Source organism: Balaenoptera physalus (assembly GCF_965194825.1).
Source record: "Balaenoptera physalus genome assembly, chromosome: 13".
Lineage (NCBI taxonomy): Eukaryota > Metazoa > Chordata > Mammalia > Artiodactyla > Balaenopteridae > Balaenoptera > Balaenoptera physalus.
The window spans coordinates 52,772,349-52,788,484 of record NC_138892.1 but is presented as its reverse complement, the minus strand read 5'-3'; the positions used below and the strand labels follow the sequence as shown (position 1 = coordinate 52,788,484).

The 16,136-nt window shown below is 40.2% G+C and overlaps 1 protein-coding gene across 1 annotated transcript in view; it reads right to left on the bottom strand.

Moving 5' to 3' along the window:
* Positions 1-14,419, bottom strand: part of GNS (glucosamine (N-acetyl)-6-sulfatase) — a 59,252-nt gene extending 44,833 nt beyond the window's left edge. The window contains exons 1-2 of the mRNA XM_082422794.1: positions 14,034-14,419; positions 3,548-3,607 (exon numbers count right to left, since the gene is read on the bottom strand). Of these exons, the coding sequence (XP_082278920.1) occupies positions 3,548-3,607; positions 14,034-14,225 (252 nt within the window). The 5' untranslated portion in view covers positions 14,226-14,419. The remainder of the gene's footprint in view (positions 1-3,547; positions 3,608-14,033) is intronic.
* Between the last annotated feature and the right edge of the window lie 1,717 nt (positions 14,420-16,136).

The following is a 16,136-nucleotide window of genomic DNA, read 5'->3' as shown; positions in this document are numbered from 1 at the left end:
CCAAAGTCAAATTTCTAGTTTCCCATGGAATAGAGGTTTTCTTTATACATGACACATTTCAGAGCTGCTTTAAGTCCCCTAGTGGAGACAGTAAAGCAGATAGAACCCAGAAAACAGATTTCTTTTTCAGCTGGTTTCTTTCTACAGGATAACCTAAAGTTGTTCTAATTTCATCTGCCAAAGAAATATTTACATGCAAGGAATACAGCATGGTGGGAGCTAGGTCTTGAACAAAGATAAAGAGTACTACTTGAATCTAACGTGGCAGAGAAGTAGAGGTTCATTTTCAGGCTGATCTGTAGCTGTATACATTTCCTGCATCACTTTATACACTGGACACAAATTTTTTTCCTACTCTAATTATGCTTCTATTAGCTCCTGTGATCAACGGAATTACCCTGTTCAACCCAATATTTGTCTAGGTCTTAATACTCATCACCGATCCACTTTACAGAAGGGTAATAGTAGCTTATACTCGCACCAGCAGGGAGGGAATGCTCATTTGAGCACGCCCTTGTCAGAATTACATATTATCCCTTTGAAATACTTAGCATTTCTTTGGCCTTTCAAACTGGATTTGGCATTTTTAAATACCGGTGAGGATGAACATTCTCATGCATACTGACCAACTGTGTTCATGTGAATGGCTTGTTCATGTGCTTTGCACATTTTCCCCTCTTGTTACATAAAATTTGAGTTAAGGAAGGATTCAATCATGTTACAAATACTTCCCATTTTTTACTTTTGCTTTTTGATTTTGTTATATGTTTGACTTTTATAATTTTCACATTGGCAATTCTTTTAATTCTCTCCCGTTTATATTTCCTGACCTATTTTTTGGCCAATGCCACACTGCTCACTGGATCTTCATATGACATTTAGTATCCAGTAGGGAAATCTCTTCCTTTAAACATTTTACCTTGATTATTCTAACCTACTTATTATTCCAGATAACTTTGGAATCACTTAATTCAGCCTAAAAAAAACCTTGTTGGGATTCTGATTAGAATAAGCGTTTTATAATCTTGTGTCTTTCCACAGAAAATGATGTGCCTATCTAGATATAAAGTACTGGGTTGGCCAAAAAGTTCGTTCGGGTTGTTCCGTAACATTTTTTTTTTTAAACTTTTAACATATTTTCCTTTTTTTTTTCTAATCAGTCATCAATTTTATACACATCAATGTATACATGTCAATCCCAATCGCCCAATTCAGCACACCACCATCCCCACCCCACCGCGGTTTTTCCCCCTCAGTGTCCATACGTTTGTTCTCTACATCTGTGTCTCAACTTCTGCCCTGCAACCTGGTTCATCTGTACCATTTTTCTAGGTTCCACATACATGTGTTAATATATATTTGTTTTTCTCTTTCTGACTTAATGCACTCTGTATGACAGTCTCTAGATCCATCCACGTTTCAACAAATGACTCAATTTCGTTCCTTTTTATGGCTGAGTAATATTCCATTTTATGTATGTACCACAACTTCTTTATCCATTCGTCTGTCGATGGGCATTTAGGTTGCTTTCATGACCTGGCTATTGTAAATAGTGCTGCAATGAACATTGGGGTGCATGTGTCTTTGTGAATTACGGTTTTCTCCGGGTATATGCACAGTAGTGGGATTGCTGGATCATATGGTCATTCTATTTTTAGTTTTTTAAGGAACCTCCATAGTGTTCTCCATAGTGGCTGTATCAATTTACATTCCCACCAACAGTGCAAGAGGGTTCCCTTTTCTCCACACCCTCTCCAGCATTTGTTGTTTGTAGATTTTCTGATGATGCCCATTCTAACAGGAGTGAGGTGATACCTCATTGTAGTTTTGATTTGCATTTCTCTAATAATTAGTGATGTTGAGCATCTTTTCATGTGCTTCTTGGCCATCTGTATGTCTTCTTTGGAGAAATGTCTATTTAGGTCTTCTGCCCATTTTTGGATTGGAGTGTTTGTTTCTTTAATATTGAGCTGAATGAGCTGTTTATATATTTTGGAGATTAATCCTTTGTCAGTTGCTTCATTTGCAAATATTTTCTCCCATTCTGAGGGTTGTCTTTTCGTCTTGTTTATGGTTTCCTTTGCTGTGCAAAAGCTTTGAAGTTTCATTACATAACATCTTCTGTAATGAACTTTTTGGCCAACCCAATACTTTATCACTCACAAAATTTTGTAACTACATTTATAGGTCTTAACCATTACTGGCCACCACCAGCTATTCCTAAGGTCTATATTTTCCCGCTGTATAAGTGGGATCTTCTCTCCCCCATGTTTCTCTAACTAGTTATATGGAAGAAAGTTACTTCTATTTTTTCATTTCTACCTTACTAAATTCTATTAATTTAAAAAGTTTTCCAACAACTCTATGTTTTCTAGGCAGAAAATCCAGACAAGTGGAAATAACAATTTTTGTCTTTTTCCAGTACTTTTACCCCTGAATTCCGCAAGACTTATGCCAACGACTAGACAGTTCAGAAGAACATTAAGTGAGAGATATTGGGCCCTCATCTCTTCCCTAACAGCAGTGCTCTGAGACTTTAACCTTAACTCTAAGTTGTGCTATTTGTTTGGAATATTCATCATAGTATGGATGTAACAGTTTAATAAGTTACAAGGAAAGGATGCCAACATTTCAGAGGACTTTCAAGCATCCACTGAGATGAGTATCTAATTTTCCTCCTTTTAACCACTGATATGTTGGTGAACAATATAATAACCACCATTATGTAGTGGTACTTACTCTAAGTTAGGCACTGATATAAGTGCTTGCTTTACATGTAACAATCCATTTAACCTCTGAGACAGGTTTTAGTATCCCTATTTACAAATGGGGAAACCAAAGGCCAAAAAGGTTAATAAGTTGCCCAAGGTCGCACAGCTAGGAGAGAGGCAGAGACAACATTCAAAACAGGGTGATCTGGTTCCAGAGTCTGCTCTTAACCACAACACTATGCTGCTGTTCAATGGATTTCCTGATATTAAGCTGGGCTACCACTGACTTGGTTATGAGCATGGTTCCTGAATTTGATTTGTTAGTATTTTATTTTGGATCTTTGTATTTATGTTTACACATGTACATATACACATATATTTGTATTTACATATATGTACACACACGTACACATAGTTGTTGTTGGGTTTCTTTCATTTTGCTGCTATTATCTTTGTTGGGTTTGGCTATCAGGGTTAATTGGGTTTTGTAGAGTAGCCTGCAAGCTTTTACCATGGAACATTTTACACAGTACAAATGTTAACCGATTCTTACAATCCATTTTCAAACCTCAAACAGTGAAGTTTTAAATAAACTTCTCTAGTTCTGAGTTGTAGATGAGAATGGCTTACAAAATACCTGTAATTAATCTTCAATTGTTAAGAAGTAATATTTCAATTAAACAAATTTATATCACATTAAATAGACTCCTTCCCTTAGATCAGGCATTTAATTAGAAAATAACCACATAAATTACAGTAGACTACCCAAAAGTGTTTCTTCTTAGAACATAAACACAATTAAAGTCTAACAAAATTAAATCAGCTTCAAAACTTACAGCACTGGAGAAAGTCATCCCCATCTCTCCAATGAGCGCCTTGGTTTTCTTTAGTGGTGTCTGTAAAGTAAACAGTTATCTATTAAGCAATTTCTTCCAATAAACTAAAACACACAGAACAAAATTCGTGTTTTTTTGTATCTTATTCTCAACCTTTTATTCCCAAATGATCAGCTCTATCTGACACTAAGGAACAGCCAAGTGTCCTGTGTGATTCTGGAGATGAACCAAACAAGTTTGGTTACAGTCAGTTATGTCCTGTGCAAAAGTTCAGGGAGTTATAATGCTTGCAGGAAGGGAAAGTTCACAGCTGATGGCATTATTCTAGCAATGTTGATTTCAATGTAATGAAATTTTGGTGCCCTTCTCTCATTTGTCACCAGCTGCCTTACAAACAGGTGGGGCAGATCTATCTCTATTAATTCATCTTTAGAAGCAGAATATGGAAAATGATATGAAAGGAGCCTTCCATCCTTTAAAACAGAAATAAAACAACACTTAGGTTCTGAAAGCCAGACAAGGCCCCAACACTAACTCAAATAACAGACACTCGGTGGTGAAGCCCAGATGCACACTTTTTGACCATAAGCTCATGGCCCTCTGCACTAGACCAACCACCACCTCCAGCAAAGACTTGAACTAAGTGGCAAACACATATACAGAAAACCTTGTCAAGCAAAAGACTAGTCAGAATATTATTTCGTTTATATCCTTGCTTTTTATCTTTTGCTCAAAACTTAAGATCCTGACAAGTATAGAGAACAACTAGTTTCAAATCCTAGAGTGAGGATAAAAAGTATGAAGATGATCACTTAGATATAAATAATAACAATAAAAAAATACTAATAATCTTTATCCAGATTCCAGACATCAAGAAAGGACGATGTGAAGAAACTTATTTCAGTTGTATTATGAGTCAGCTCATAACGATTCTGAAGTTCCTGTGAAAGCTGAGACCATACTGAACACAGTTTTAAGTGTATTTTGTTGTGTAATAATTTCTTAAAGACTAATAACCCAAATACATAACCATGTTAACAAGAGGATCATTTTCAATACTGTAAAAAAGTTATCCCCATTGTTTTATACAGATGATAGAAAACCTAAGTAACCCATTAGCTAGAGAATTCTAACTTATTCAGGAATTTTGAAAAATCATGTGACAAAATTCAACATCCGTTTATGATAAAAACTCTCAAAGTGGATATAGAGGGAATGTGCCTCAACATAATAAAGGCCATATATAACAAGTCCACAGCTAACATTCTACTCAACAGTGAAAAAATGAAAGTTTTTCCTCTAGGATCAGGAATAAGACAAGGATGCCCACTCTTGCCATTTTTATTCAACCTAGCATTGGAAGTCCTAGCCACAGCAATTAGACAAGAAAAAGAAAAGGAATCCAAATTGCAAAGGAAGAAGTAAAACTATCACTGTCTGCAGATGACGTGATACTATACATAGAAAATCCTAAAGACATCACCAAAAAACTACTAGAGCTCATCAATGAATCTGGTAGGGTTGCACGATACAAAGTTGATATACAGTTAATATTAATAAAATTAATATAGTGTTGCACTTCTATACAGTAACCATGAACTATCAGAAAGAGAAATTAAGGAAACAATCCCATTTACAATCACATCAAAAAGAATAAAATACCTATAAATAAACCTACGTAACGAAGTAAAAGACCTGTACTCAGAAAATTATAAGGGACTGATGAAAGAAATTGGAGATTACACAAATAGATGGCAAGATATACCATGTTCATGGATTGCAAGAATTAATATTGTTAAAATGACCATACTACCCAAGGCAATCTGCACATTCAATGCAATCCCTATCAAAATATCAATGGCATTTTTCACAGTACTAGAACAAATAATTTTAAAATTTGTATGGAAACACAAAATACCCTGAACAGCTAGAATAACCTTGAGAAAGAAGAACAAAGCTGGAGGTGTCATGCTCCCTGACTCCAGACTATACTAAAAGCTACAATAATCAAAGCAGTATGGTGGGACTTCCCTGGTAGCTCAGTGGTTAAGAATCTGCCTGCCAATGCAGGGGACACAGGTTCGATCCCTGGTCCGGGAAGATCCCACATGCTGTGGAGCAACTAAGCCCGTGTGCCACAACTACGGAGCCTTCACTCTAGAGCCTGGGAGCCACAACTACTGAGCCTGCGCGTCTCAAGCCTGTGCTCCACAACAAGAGAAGCCACTGCAAGATGCAACTAGAGAAAGCCCGTGCATAGCAACAAAGACCCAATGCAGCCAAAAAAAAAAAAAAAAAAGGCAGTACGGTACTGGCACAAAAACAGACACGTAGATCAATGGAACAGAATAGAGAGCCCAGAAATAAACCCACGCACTTATGATCAATTAATTTACAACAAAGGAGGCAAGAATATACAATGGAGAAAAGACAGTCTCTTCACTAAGTAGTGCTGCCAAAACTGGACAGCTTCATGTAAAAGAATGAAATTAGAAAATTTTCTCACACCATATACAAAAATAAACTCAAAATGGCTTAAAGACTTAAATATAAAACATGGCAACATAAAACTCCTAGAAGAAAACACAGGCAAAACATTCTCTGACATAAATTGTAGAAATACTTGCTTAGATCAGTTTCCCAAGGCAAAAGAAATAAAAGCAAAAATAAACAAATGGGACCTAATCAAATTTATAAGCTTTTGTACAGCAAAGGAAACCATAAACAAAACAAAAAGACAACAGGCTGGGAGAAAATATTTGCAAACATTGCAACCAACAAGGGGTTAACTTCCAAAATATACAAACAGCTTATGTACCTCAATATCAAAAAAACCCCCAAAGAATCCAATCAAAAAATGGGCAGAGGGGCTTCCCTGGTGGCGCAGTGGTTGAGAATCTGCCTGCCAACGCAGGGGACACGGGTTCAAGCCCTGGTCTGGGAAGATCCCACATCCCACGGAGCAACTAGGCCCGTGAGCCACAATTACTGAGCCTGCGCGTCTGGAGCCTGTGCTCCGCAACAAGAGAGGCCGCGATAATGAGAGGCCCGCGCACCGCAATGAAGAGTGGCCCCTGCTTGCTGCAACTGGAGAAAGCCCTTGCACAGAAACGAAGACCCAACACAGCCAAAAATAAATAAATAAATAAAATTAAAAAAAAAAAATGGGCAGAAGACCTAAATAGACATTTCTCCAAAGAAGACATACAGATAGCCAACAGGCACATGAAAACACGCTCAACATCATTAATGATTTGAGAAATACAAATTGAAACTACAATGAAGTATTACTGTATTACCTCACACCAGTCAGAATGGCCATTGTCAAAAAGCCTACAAATAATAAATGCTGGAAAGGGTGTGGAGAAAAGGGAACCTTTCTACACTATTGGTGGGAACGTAAATTGGTGCAGCCACTACAGAAAACAGTATGGAGGTTCCTTAAAAAACTAAAAGTATAGTTAAGATATGATCCAGCAATCTCACTCCTCAGCCTGTATCTGGAAAAGACAGAAACTCTAATTTGAAAAGATACATGCACCCCAATGTACACTGCGGCACTATTTACAGTAGCCAAGACATGGAAGCAACCTAAATGTCCATCAACAGATGAACAGATAAAGAAGATGTGGTATACATATATATACAGTGGAATATTACTCAGCTATAAAAAAGAATGGAATTTTGCCATTTGCAGCAACGTGGATGGACCTAAAGATTATCATACTAAGTTAAGTAAGTCAGACAGAGAAAGACATATAATATTATATGGTACCACTTTTATGTGGAATCTAAAAAAAATAATACAAATGAACTCATTTACAAAACAGAAACAGACTCACAGACATAGAAAACAAACTTATGGTTAGCAAAGTGGGGGTGTGTGAAGACATAAATTAGGAGTATGGCAGTATATATAAAACAGATAAAAAACAAGGATTTACTGTATATAGCACAGGGCACTATACTCAATTATCTTGTAATAACCTATAATGGAAAAGAATCTGAAAAAGAATATATATGTATTTATGACTAAATCACTTTGCTGTACACCTGAAACACAACATTGTAAATCAACTCTAGCTCAATTAAAGAATAAATAAAAAGCTTCCGCAGAGCCAAGAAAACCATTAACAAAATGAAAAGGCAACTTATACTGAATGGGAGAAAATATTTTTGCAAGTCATACATTTGATAAAGGGTTAATATGCAAAATATATAAAGAACTCATACAATTCAACAGCAAAAAAACAGCCAATTAAAAAATGGGGAGAGGGGACTTCCCTGGTGGTCCAGTGGTAAAGAATCTGCCTTATAATGCAGGGGACGCAGGTTTGATCCCTGGTCAGGGAGCTAAGATCCCACATGCCACGGGGCAACTAAGCCTGCATACCACAACTACTGAGCTCACGCTCCTCAACTAGAGAGCCTGCGTGCCACAAACTACAGAGCCCATGCACTCTAGAGCCCGCACACCACAACTACAAAGCCCATGCGCCCTGGAGCCTGTGCACCACAAACAGAGAAGAGAAAACTCAAACGCTACAACTAGAGAGAAGCCCGTGCACCGCAACGAAAGATCCCTCATGCCTCAATGAAGAGCCCGTGTGCTGCAACTAAGACCAGACGCAGCCAAAAATAAAGTAAATAAATAAATAATAAATCTTAAAACAAAACAAAACAAAAATGGGCAGAGGATCTGAAAAGACATTTTTCCAAAAAAGACATACAAATGGCCAACGGGTAAATGAAAAGATGTTTAACATCACTAATTGTTAGGGAAATGCAAATCACCTGTTAGAAAGGCAATCATCAAAAAGACAAGAGATAAAAAGTGTTGGTAAGGATGCAGACAATAGGGAACCCTTGTGCAATTGCTGGTGGGAATGTAAACTGGTTCAGCCAGTATGAAAAACCATATGGAGGTTACTCAAAAAATTAACAATAGAACTACCATATGGTCCAGCAAATCCACTTCTGAGTATTTATCTGAAGAAAATGAAAACACTAACTCGAAGATTAAATACCCCCATGTTTATTGTAGCATTATTTACAATAGCCAAGACATGGAAACAACCTAAATGTCCATCAATGGAAGAATGGAAAGGAAGATGTGGTATATATATATACAATGGAATATTACTCAGTCATAAAAAAGAATGAAATATTGCCATTTTGATAACATGGGTAGACTCTGAGGGTATTATGCTAAGTGAATTAAGTCAGAGAAAGACAAATACTGTATAACCTCACTTGTATGTGGAATCTAAAAAAACAAAAAAAACCAAGTTCAGATACAGAGATCAGACTAGTGGTTGCCAGAGACAGAAAGTGGGGGGTGAGGGTGGGTGCAGTGAAATGGGTGAAGGGTGTCCAAAGGTAAAAACTTATAGTTATAAAATAAAGAAGTTGGGCTTCCCTGGTGGTGCAGTGGTTGAGAATCTGCCTGCCAATGCAGGGGACACCGGTTTGAGCCCAGGTCTGGGAAGATCCCACATGCCGCGGAGCAACTGGGCCCGTGAGCCACAATTGCTGAGCCTGCGCGTCTGGAGCCTGTGCTCCGCAACAGGAGAGGCCGCAATAGTGAGAGGCCTGCGCACTGCAGTGAAGAGTGGCCCCCACTTGCCGCAACTGGAGAAAGCCCTCGCATAGAAACGAAGACCCAACACAGCGATAAATATAAATAAAAATAAATAAATTAAAAAAAATAAAAATAAAAAAATAAAGAAGTCATGGGGATGTCATGCACAGCATGGCAACTACAGCTAATACTGTATTGCACATTTGAAAGTGGCTAAGAGAGTAGATCTTAAAAGTTCTCATCACAAGAAAAAAAATTCTGTAACTATGCATTATGACGAATGTTCACTATATTTATTGCTGTGATCATTTTGCAATATATACATATATCATTATGTTGTACACCTGAAACTAACATAATGTTTTATGTCAATTACACCTCAATAAAAGAAATAAATTTAAAGAAAAAAAAGGTCTTTGATGATGTGGTCTTAGATCCACAATAGGTTCCCAGGGGATGCTAGAGATATATAAGGTCTTTGCTAACCTTCAGAAGGAATGTCACCAGCCATGATCTCCCACAAAACATCACTGGGTGCTATCCTCAAGTAAAAAACACTGGGCTGAATGAAACATTGGGTTGATGAATAATCTGAGTTACAGTGAGTACACAGGAAGGGGAAACAGGAATGCAAAGTATAAATAGGAAAAGGACTATGTGAGCTGATTATAGGGAACAATGGTCAAATTGTCTGGTATTGATGCAAAGCTACTGAAGAATATCTGATTTATAGTAAGACTAAATTGTGTGATTATAACACATTTACTAAACACTTAATGTGTGCCAGGCATTGATCTAGGCAATGGTGGACAAAAGACAGAAGGTCCCTGCCCTCATGATCCTTGTACTCAAACAACAGGTAAACAAACAAACAATTATTTCAGGCAGTGAAGAGTACTATAAACCAGGACCATGTGCTTGCAGGTGACGAGAGGAAAGGGGAAAACTACTTTCAACGAGTGGTCAGGAAAGGCCTCTTTCAGGATGTAACTTCAGTACTGAGAGTCACATGACGAGTCAGCCAGGCAAAGCTCCAGAAGAAGATGCTTTCAGGTTGAGTGAACAAGTAATATGCTGCCAGAGAAGGAAAGGAACACATGTGAGGGCAGAACAAAGGTCAGCGTGCTAGAAGCAGCACAGTAAGTAAAGGGAAGAATGGGGTAATGAGACAAGGTCAGAGAGGTAGGCAGGAGTCAGATGATGACGCAGGGCTGCATAGGAATTCAGATTTTAGTTTAAGTAAGAAATGTATATTAATAACCATAACCTTTATACTGCTAATGGTAGTACAAGTGATAACCATACTCTGTGCTTAATCAAACGAGTCCCAAACAGGAAACCACACTGTACCAAAAAACGTGTATGTGTGTCCATGCTAACCTGAATGATAAAGTGGATCCTTAAGATCTAAGCAAAGATAGTGGCTGGTCACGTTAAGGCCAAACTACATTCTTTAAGAAACAGCCAATCTTACACTTGCATATGACTAATGTGCTACTTTACTCATCTGAAGCAAAAAAAACCCCCTAAGGAGTCATCTGCTTTCCTGGGCCCCATACACAGCTGCTCTGAAATAAAGTTTTGATAATTCGGATAATTCTATAGCTAACTTTTAACAATGAAAGATCACTTTGCCTTAAGCAAAGACATGATGTATTCATTCTTCCCCTACATCTCCTTCCCTCACTTCCTTGAGGTTTTGACCAAGTGTCAGTTTTTCTACAGAATGATTTTAAAAATAGCAACCTGTGCTTCAGTGAAGAACAGTGTGTCCATCACACCATAACAACATTCAAGTAAAATCAAGAAATGGATGAACGGTTCCCTGGGCAAAAACTAAAAATGGAGTCCCACAGATGAAAGCTACAACAAATACAATGAATGGTTAAAGATGATGCTACCACATAAAAGACTACTTCAAAGATGATCGCAACATTCCACATCAAACCACAGTCATACAAGTGCTATAATCCTTTGACCTGAGTTAGTCTGGGGGACTGATACTTGTTTATTTGCCAACTATGGCAGCAATTCATGATCTATTTTTGGGTCAGAGACCTCCCTCTCTCCATAAAAATGAAAATAATACACGTGAAGTATTACATGTAAATTAAGGAGTTCCATGTCACCTGACGAAATCTCTGATCTATGGTGTGACTATGCTGATGTGGGTATGTGGAATGACATCTGTTAAATCAGTATTACCACAGTATTCTAGAATAGGAGAAAAAGCATATAATCTCAGGGCTCTTACACTATAAGACACCGGGCTTTGCCCCTTATTATAGCTATATGAACCTTGGCCAAGTTACTTAACCCCTTCTAAGTTTTAGTTTCTCATTTTTTAAGATAAGGACAATACCTACAGCAGAAGATTCCTGTGATAATTGAAGCACTGTATAAAACACTTCACACTCTGACTAGCTCCAAGTAGGTTCTCAAATGCCGTTATTTCTTAGCTCTTCCCCTTCAAGTCCTATTGGACAATCAGTGGTATTTAGAGTATTCTGTAAAAGGTTACAGGAGAAGACAGAATTCTCCAGAGAACTGGGAGTATTAAATTTGACTTTTTCCCTCCACTTAATTTTGGCTCTTCTCTCCAGCACAAACATCTGTATAAAAGAATCTGCGGGCTTCCCTGGTGGCGCAGTGGTTGAGAGTCTGCCTGCCAATGCAGGGGACACAGGTTCGAGCCCTGGTCTGGGAAGATCCCACGTGCCGCGGAGCAACTGGGCCCGTGAGCCACAGTTACTGAGCCTGCGCGTCTGGAGCCTGTGCTCCGCAACAAGAGAGGCCGCGATAGTGAGAGGCCCGCGCACCGCGAGGAAGAGTGGCCCCTGCTCGCCGCAACTGGAGAAAGCCCTCGCACAGAAACGAAGACCCAACACAGCCATAAATAAATAAATAAAAAAATAACATTTTAAAAAAAAAGCAAACGTGTGGAGTAAAATAAAAAAAAAAAAAAAAAGAATCTGCTACTGGTTTAAAGGAGCAAATAGGATTAACAGGCTAAAGGAAAGAAACCTCAAATATACACAGACCACATTGGTGGTCTACAAGAATTGAAGAGACTGAATTCTGAATACCTTATATTTAAGTGATGGATTTTGTTTTCAACAGAGCCGTGAAAGCTGGGCCTTTTAATTAAGTCACTAAACCATTATTAAGTTTTGATAGAGATGGCTTGCTTTTTCTGGACAAAACACTTCAAAAGCACACACACAAATTTGTTTTAAAAGGAGTTTTGTGTGGAGGATAAGTGTAGCAGTTGGAATGGTGGAAAAAACAAAGTAAAATCCAGGAGGGCCATTAAGTCAAGACTCTTCATTGTCAGTGGGGCTGGGTAGAACCTAAAAGGCAATGAGGTACATGTGGCAGGAACCAGCGGGGAGTCCAAACGCAAGCATCTTAGACATCATTTAGAAAAGACTCTCGGGGGCTTCCCTGGTGGCGCAGTGGTTGGGAGTCTGCCTGCCAATGCAGGGGACACGGGTTCGAGCCCTGGTCTGGGAAGATCCTACATGCCACGGAGCAACTAAACCCGTGAGCCACAACTACTGCACCTGTGCATCTGGAGCCTGTGCTCCACAACCGGAGAGGCCACGACAGTGAGAGGCCCGCGCACCGCGATGAAGAGTGGCCCCCGTTCTCTGCAACTGGAGAAAGCCCTCGCACAGAAACGAAGACCCAACACAGCCAAAAACGAATATAAAATAAATTAATTAATTAAAGAAACGTTTAAAAAAAAATTAAAAAAGACTCTCATACCCTTGAACACAGCCCTGAGGAAGAAATACATTTTAATGCACAACTAAGACACATCTATATATGGATATGCTTACCTTGACCTCATGTATCACACAGACATTTTCTATTCTACTCTACTCCACAGGGAAGTAAAAATGCTGGTAGCTACTCACTAAACTGATTTCACAACTCACTTAAGGGTTGAAATCAGCAGTTTGAAAGACACTCAGCTAGGGTGTTCCCACACAGTAAAAGTTAGGAAACTCGTGCCTAAAATGTTTTCATAGCATTTAGCTGAAAGCAAAAAGAGAACTGAAAGGAAGAAAGCAATAAAGCACGTGTTTTTAAAAAGGTAAGAGTAATGCCATACCCAGGGTCAGAGCACTAGTGAGGATTTTGTCTGGACTGCCACCACTACTCATGAGCCTGGGGCAAGCCACTTTCTAGGCCTCCGTGAGCAGGGGGTTGGGTAGATGTTCCTGAAGGTCACAAATTCGAGAATTCTAAGATCCAGAAGCAAAATTCACTCTGGGAAAGAATGAAGTCTCAGGACACCCCCCATCTGATATAAAACGGAACGCTGACAGGATCTAATGCATCAGCCAGGTGTTCAATTAGGCTAATTGAATTTTCTTGATTCTTGTGAGGCAAAGCACACCCTGAAGAGTTCTACAACCTACCTACCAGAATAGTTCATATCAGCACTTATTTTATAAATATCAGGCACAGACACTGCACACAGGGTCAAATGCAGAAGTGGCCTAGGTTCCTCAAAGAGGGGGCTGGATTTGTCCTCTAACCTGAAAGACGAACAATCAAGGCTTGCGTGCTCTTAGCCAGCACCTGCTCCTCATTGGTTCATCCCATCCCTAACAGGCGTCCACATGTTTGTCTTGAGACATGAAGCAAACTCCTCAGCAGTGAGGTCCAGACTAGAAGCTCCGTGTGGTGCGTGCGTGTGTGTGGACCCAGGAGAGACTCGGGGGAAAGAGAAAATAGAGTCCCGCCGCTGCATAAGCCTGCGCCAAGGGCCTGGCGCGGCAAAAGCAAACCTACCCAGGGTCGAGGCAGCTAGTTAGGAATGGGGAACGAGGGCCAGAAACCAGGGAGTCAGCCCGGGAGATGGAGGGGCGGGGCAGAAACAGAAAGAAGAGTTACCATGCCGCCGAGCACTTCGTCCTGGTCGTCGGCGAGAAGCAGCACCACATTGGGCCTCCGAGAGCCCGCCGCCGCCGCGGAGACCCCCAGGCAGCCTCCCAGCAGCAGCAGCAGCGGCGCTGGGCTGCAGTAGGGCAGGTGGCGAGGGCTGCCCCGCCGGGGCACACCCAGGGCCAGAGGCAAGAGCCGCATGGCGGACAGGGCTCCGGGGGTGGACCCCGGGCGGAGGGGAAAGACGTGCAGAAGGCTAGAGAGCGAGAAGCCCACGAGCAGCTGGAAAAAAATGACTGCACTGTGAAGGCCGGGGTCTGCGGTCAGGCGTTTTCTACCGGGGGCGATCACGTGAACCGGGGGCAGGAGGCGGAGCACGCCGTGAGGTCACGTGACGGGTGGCGGGGCGGGGCTCCGGACCGAAAGGAAGAGGGGAGACAGCAGCAGGGCGGGAAACCCGGAAGTGGGCGGAAAGGGGGGGAAAGCCATAGGGGAGCGAGACCCGCGCTTGCTCCCGACTCAGGCAGGGGTTGGGTTTTGGTAGGACCCGTTCCAGGGCGCTTTGTTCAGGGATTAAAATGGGGGGACGATCAGATAAGAGGAGGAGGGAATCAGCCAGTAGGAAGCAGTTAAGAGAAAGGAGGAATGTGCCTATGAGGTAGTAAGATCAGCTGGTGGGCGAAGTCTGGGCCGTACCGTATTTAATCCCTGAGTCAACAACACTTGAGTGCCGTTATATTTAAATGCTTTTAATTTTCTCTACAACTCAATTTAACTCCAAGCCTGGTTATGCTGTTCCTCAGCTGATATCGTGGTTTCAAACAAACGATTTAGGGATATTCTGACAGCCTAATATTCCTTGATGAATTTTGGAATATTTACAATAACATTAAATTGGTGAATTTAAAAAATTTTTTTATTTATTTTTGACTGCGTTGGGTCTTCGTTGCTGCGCACCGGCTTTCTCTAGTTTCAGCGAGCGGAGGCTACTCTTCGTTGCGGTGCGCGGGCTTCTCATTGCGGTGGCTTCTCTTGTTGCGGAGCACGGGTTCTAGGAGTGCGGGCTTCAGTAGTTGTAGCACGCAGGCTTAGTTGCTCCGCGGAATGTGGGATCATCCTGGACCAGGGCATGAACCCGTGTCCCTTTCATTGTCAGGCAGATTGTTAAATTTGGTGAATTTTTGAAAGACCTTTTAGATGATGTTGGAGGATGTGCACATTGAACAAAAACCAAAACACTGCGACATGGTCACCCAACCAAGTTATTCAGTAATGTTTAGGGATTAAAAATTCCATGAAACTAGGGCTCCAAATATTTCTGTGATAGCTCTAGAACAGCTCTACCCTGCCCCTCTGCCCAAGTCTAGGAAAACAGAAGTATCTCTGGCCTTGGAGGGTATTATTCTTAGTGAAATAAGTCAGACAGAGAAAGACAAATACTGTATGATCATAATCACTTATATGTGGAGTCTAAAAAATAAAAGAAACTGGTGAATATAACAATAACAAAAGAAATATCCCTGGCAAGGTGAACCACCAAGACTTATTCCCAACTGAGAACAACAGGCTGTACCTCCTGGTTCCTAACAAATAAGGTGTATTTTCTCTAAGCTGAACCCTCCAACTGGAAGTCTTCAAATCTGTGAAAGCACTGTCGTATAAGGTAAAAATAATTATGGAAGTGCTTGGGAATGTCATACACACAACTATCAGGCTTATGCAAAAGGAAACATCCTTAGTTTTATTACTTTTTTAAAAGTAAGTCTACAGAAGACAAGATAATCTTTTAAAAATGAAGTAGAATATATAAAATAGAAAATTAGTAAGGACCTACTGTATAGCACAGGGAACTCTTTTCAATACTCTTTAATGACCTATATGGGAAAAGAATCTAAAAAAGAGTGGATATATGTATTAATGTATGTATAACTGATTCACTTTGCTGTACAGCAGAAACTAACACAACATTTCAAATCAACCATACTCCAATAAAAATTATAAGGAAAAAAAGCACAGTGAAAAATAAGAATGAAGTAGATTTCCACTGCAAAAAAGCATTGTGCTGAGAATCTGGTCAGAGTACTTCCCAGATGGCCAGTGTACTGTGTTACA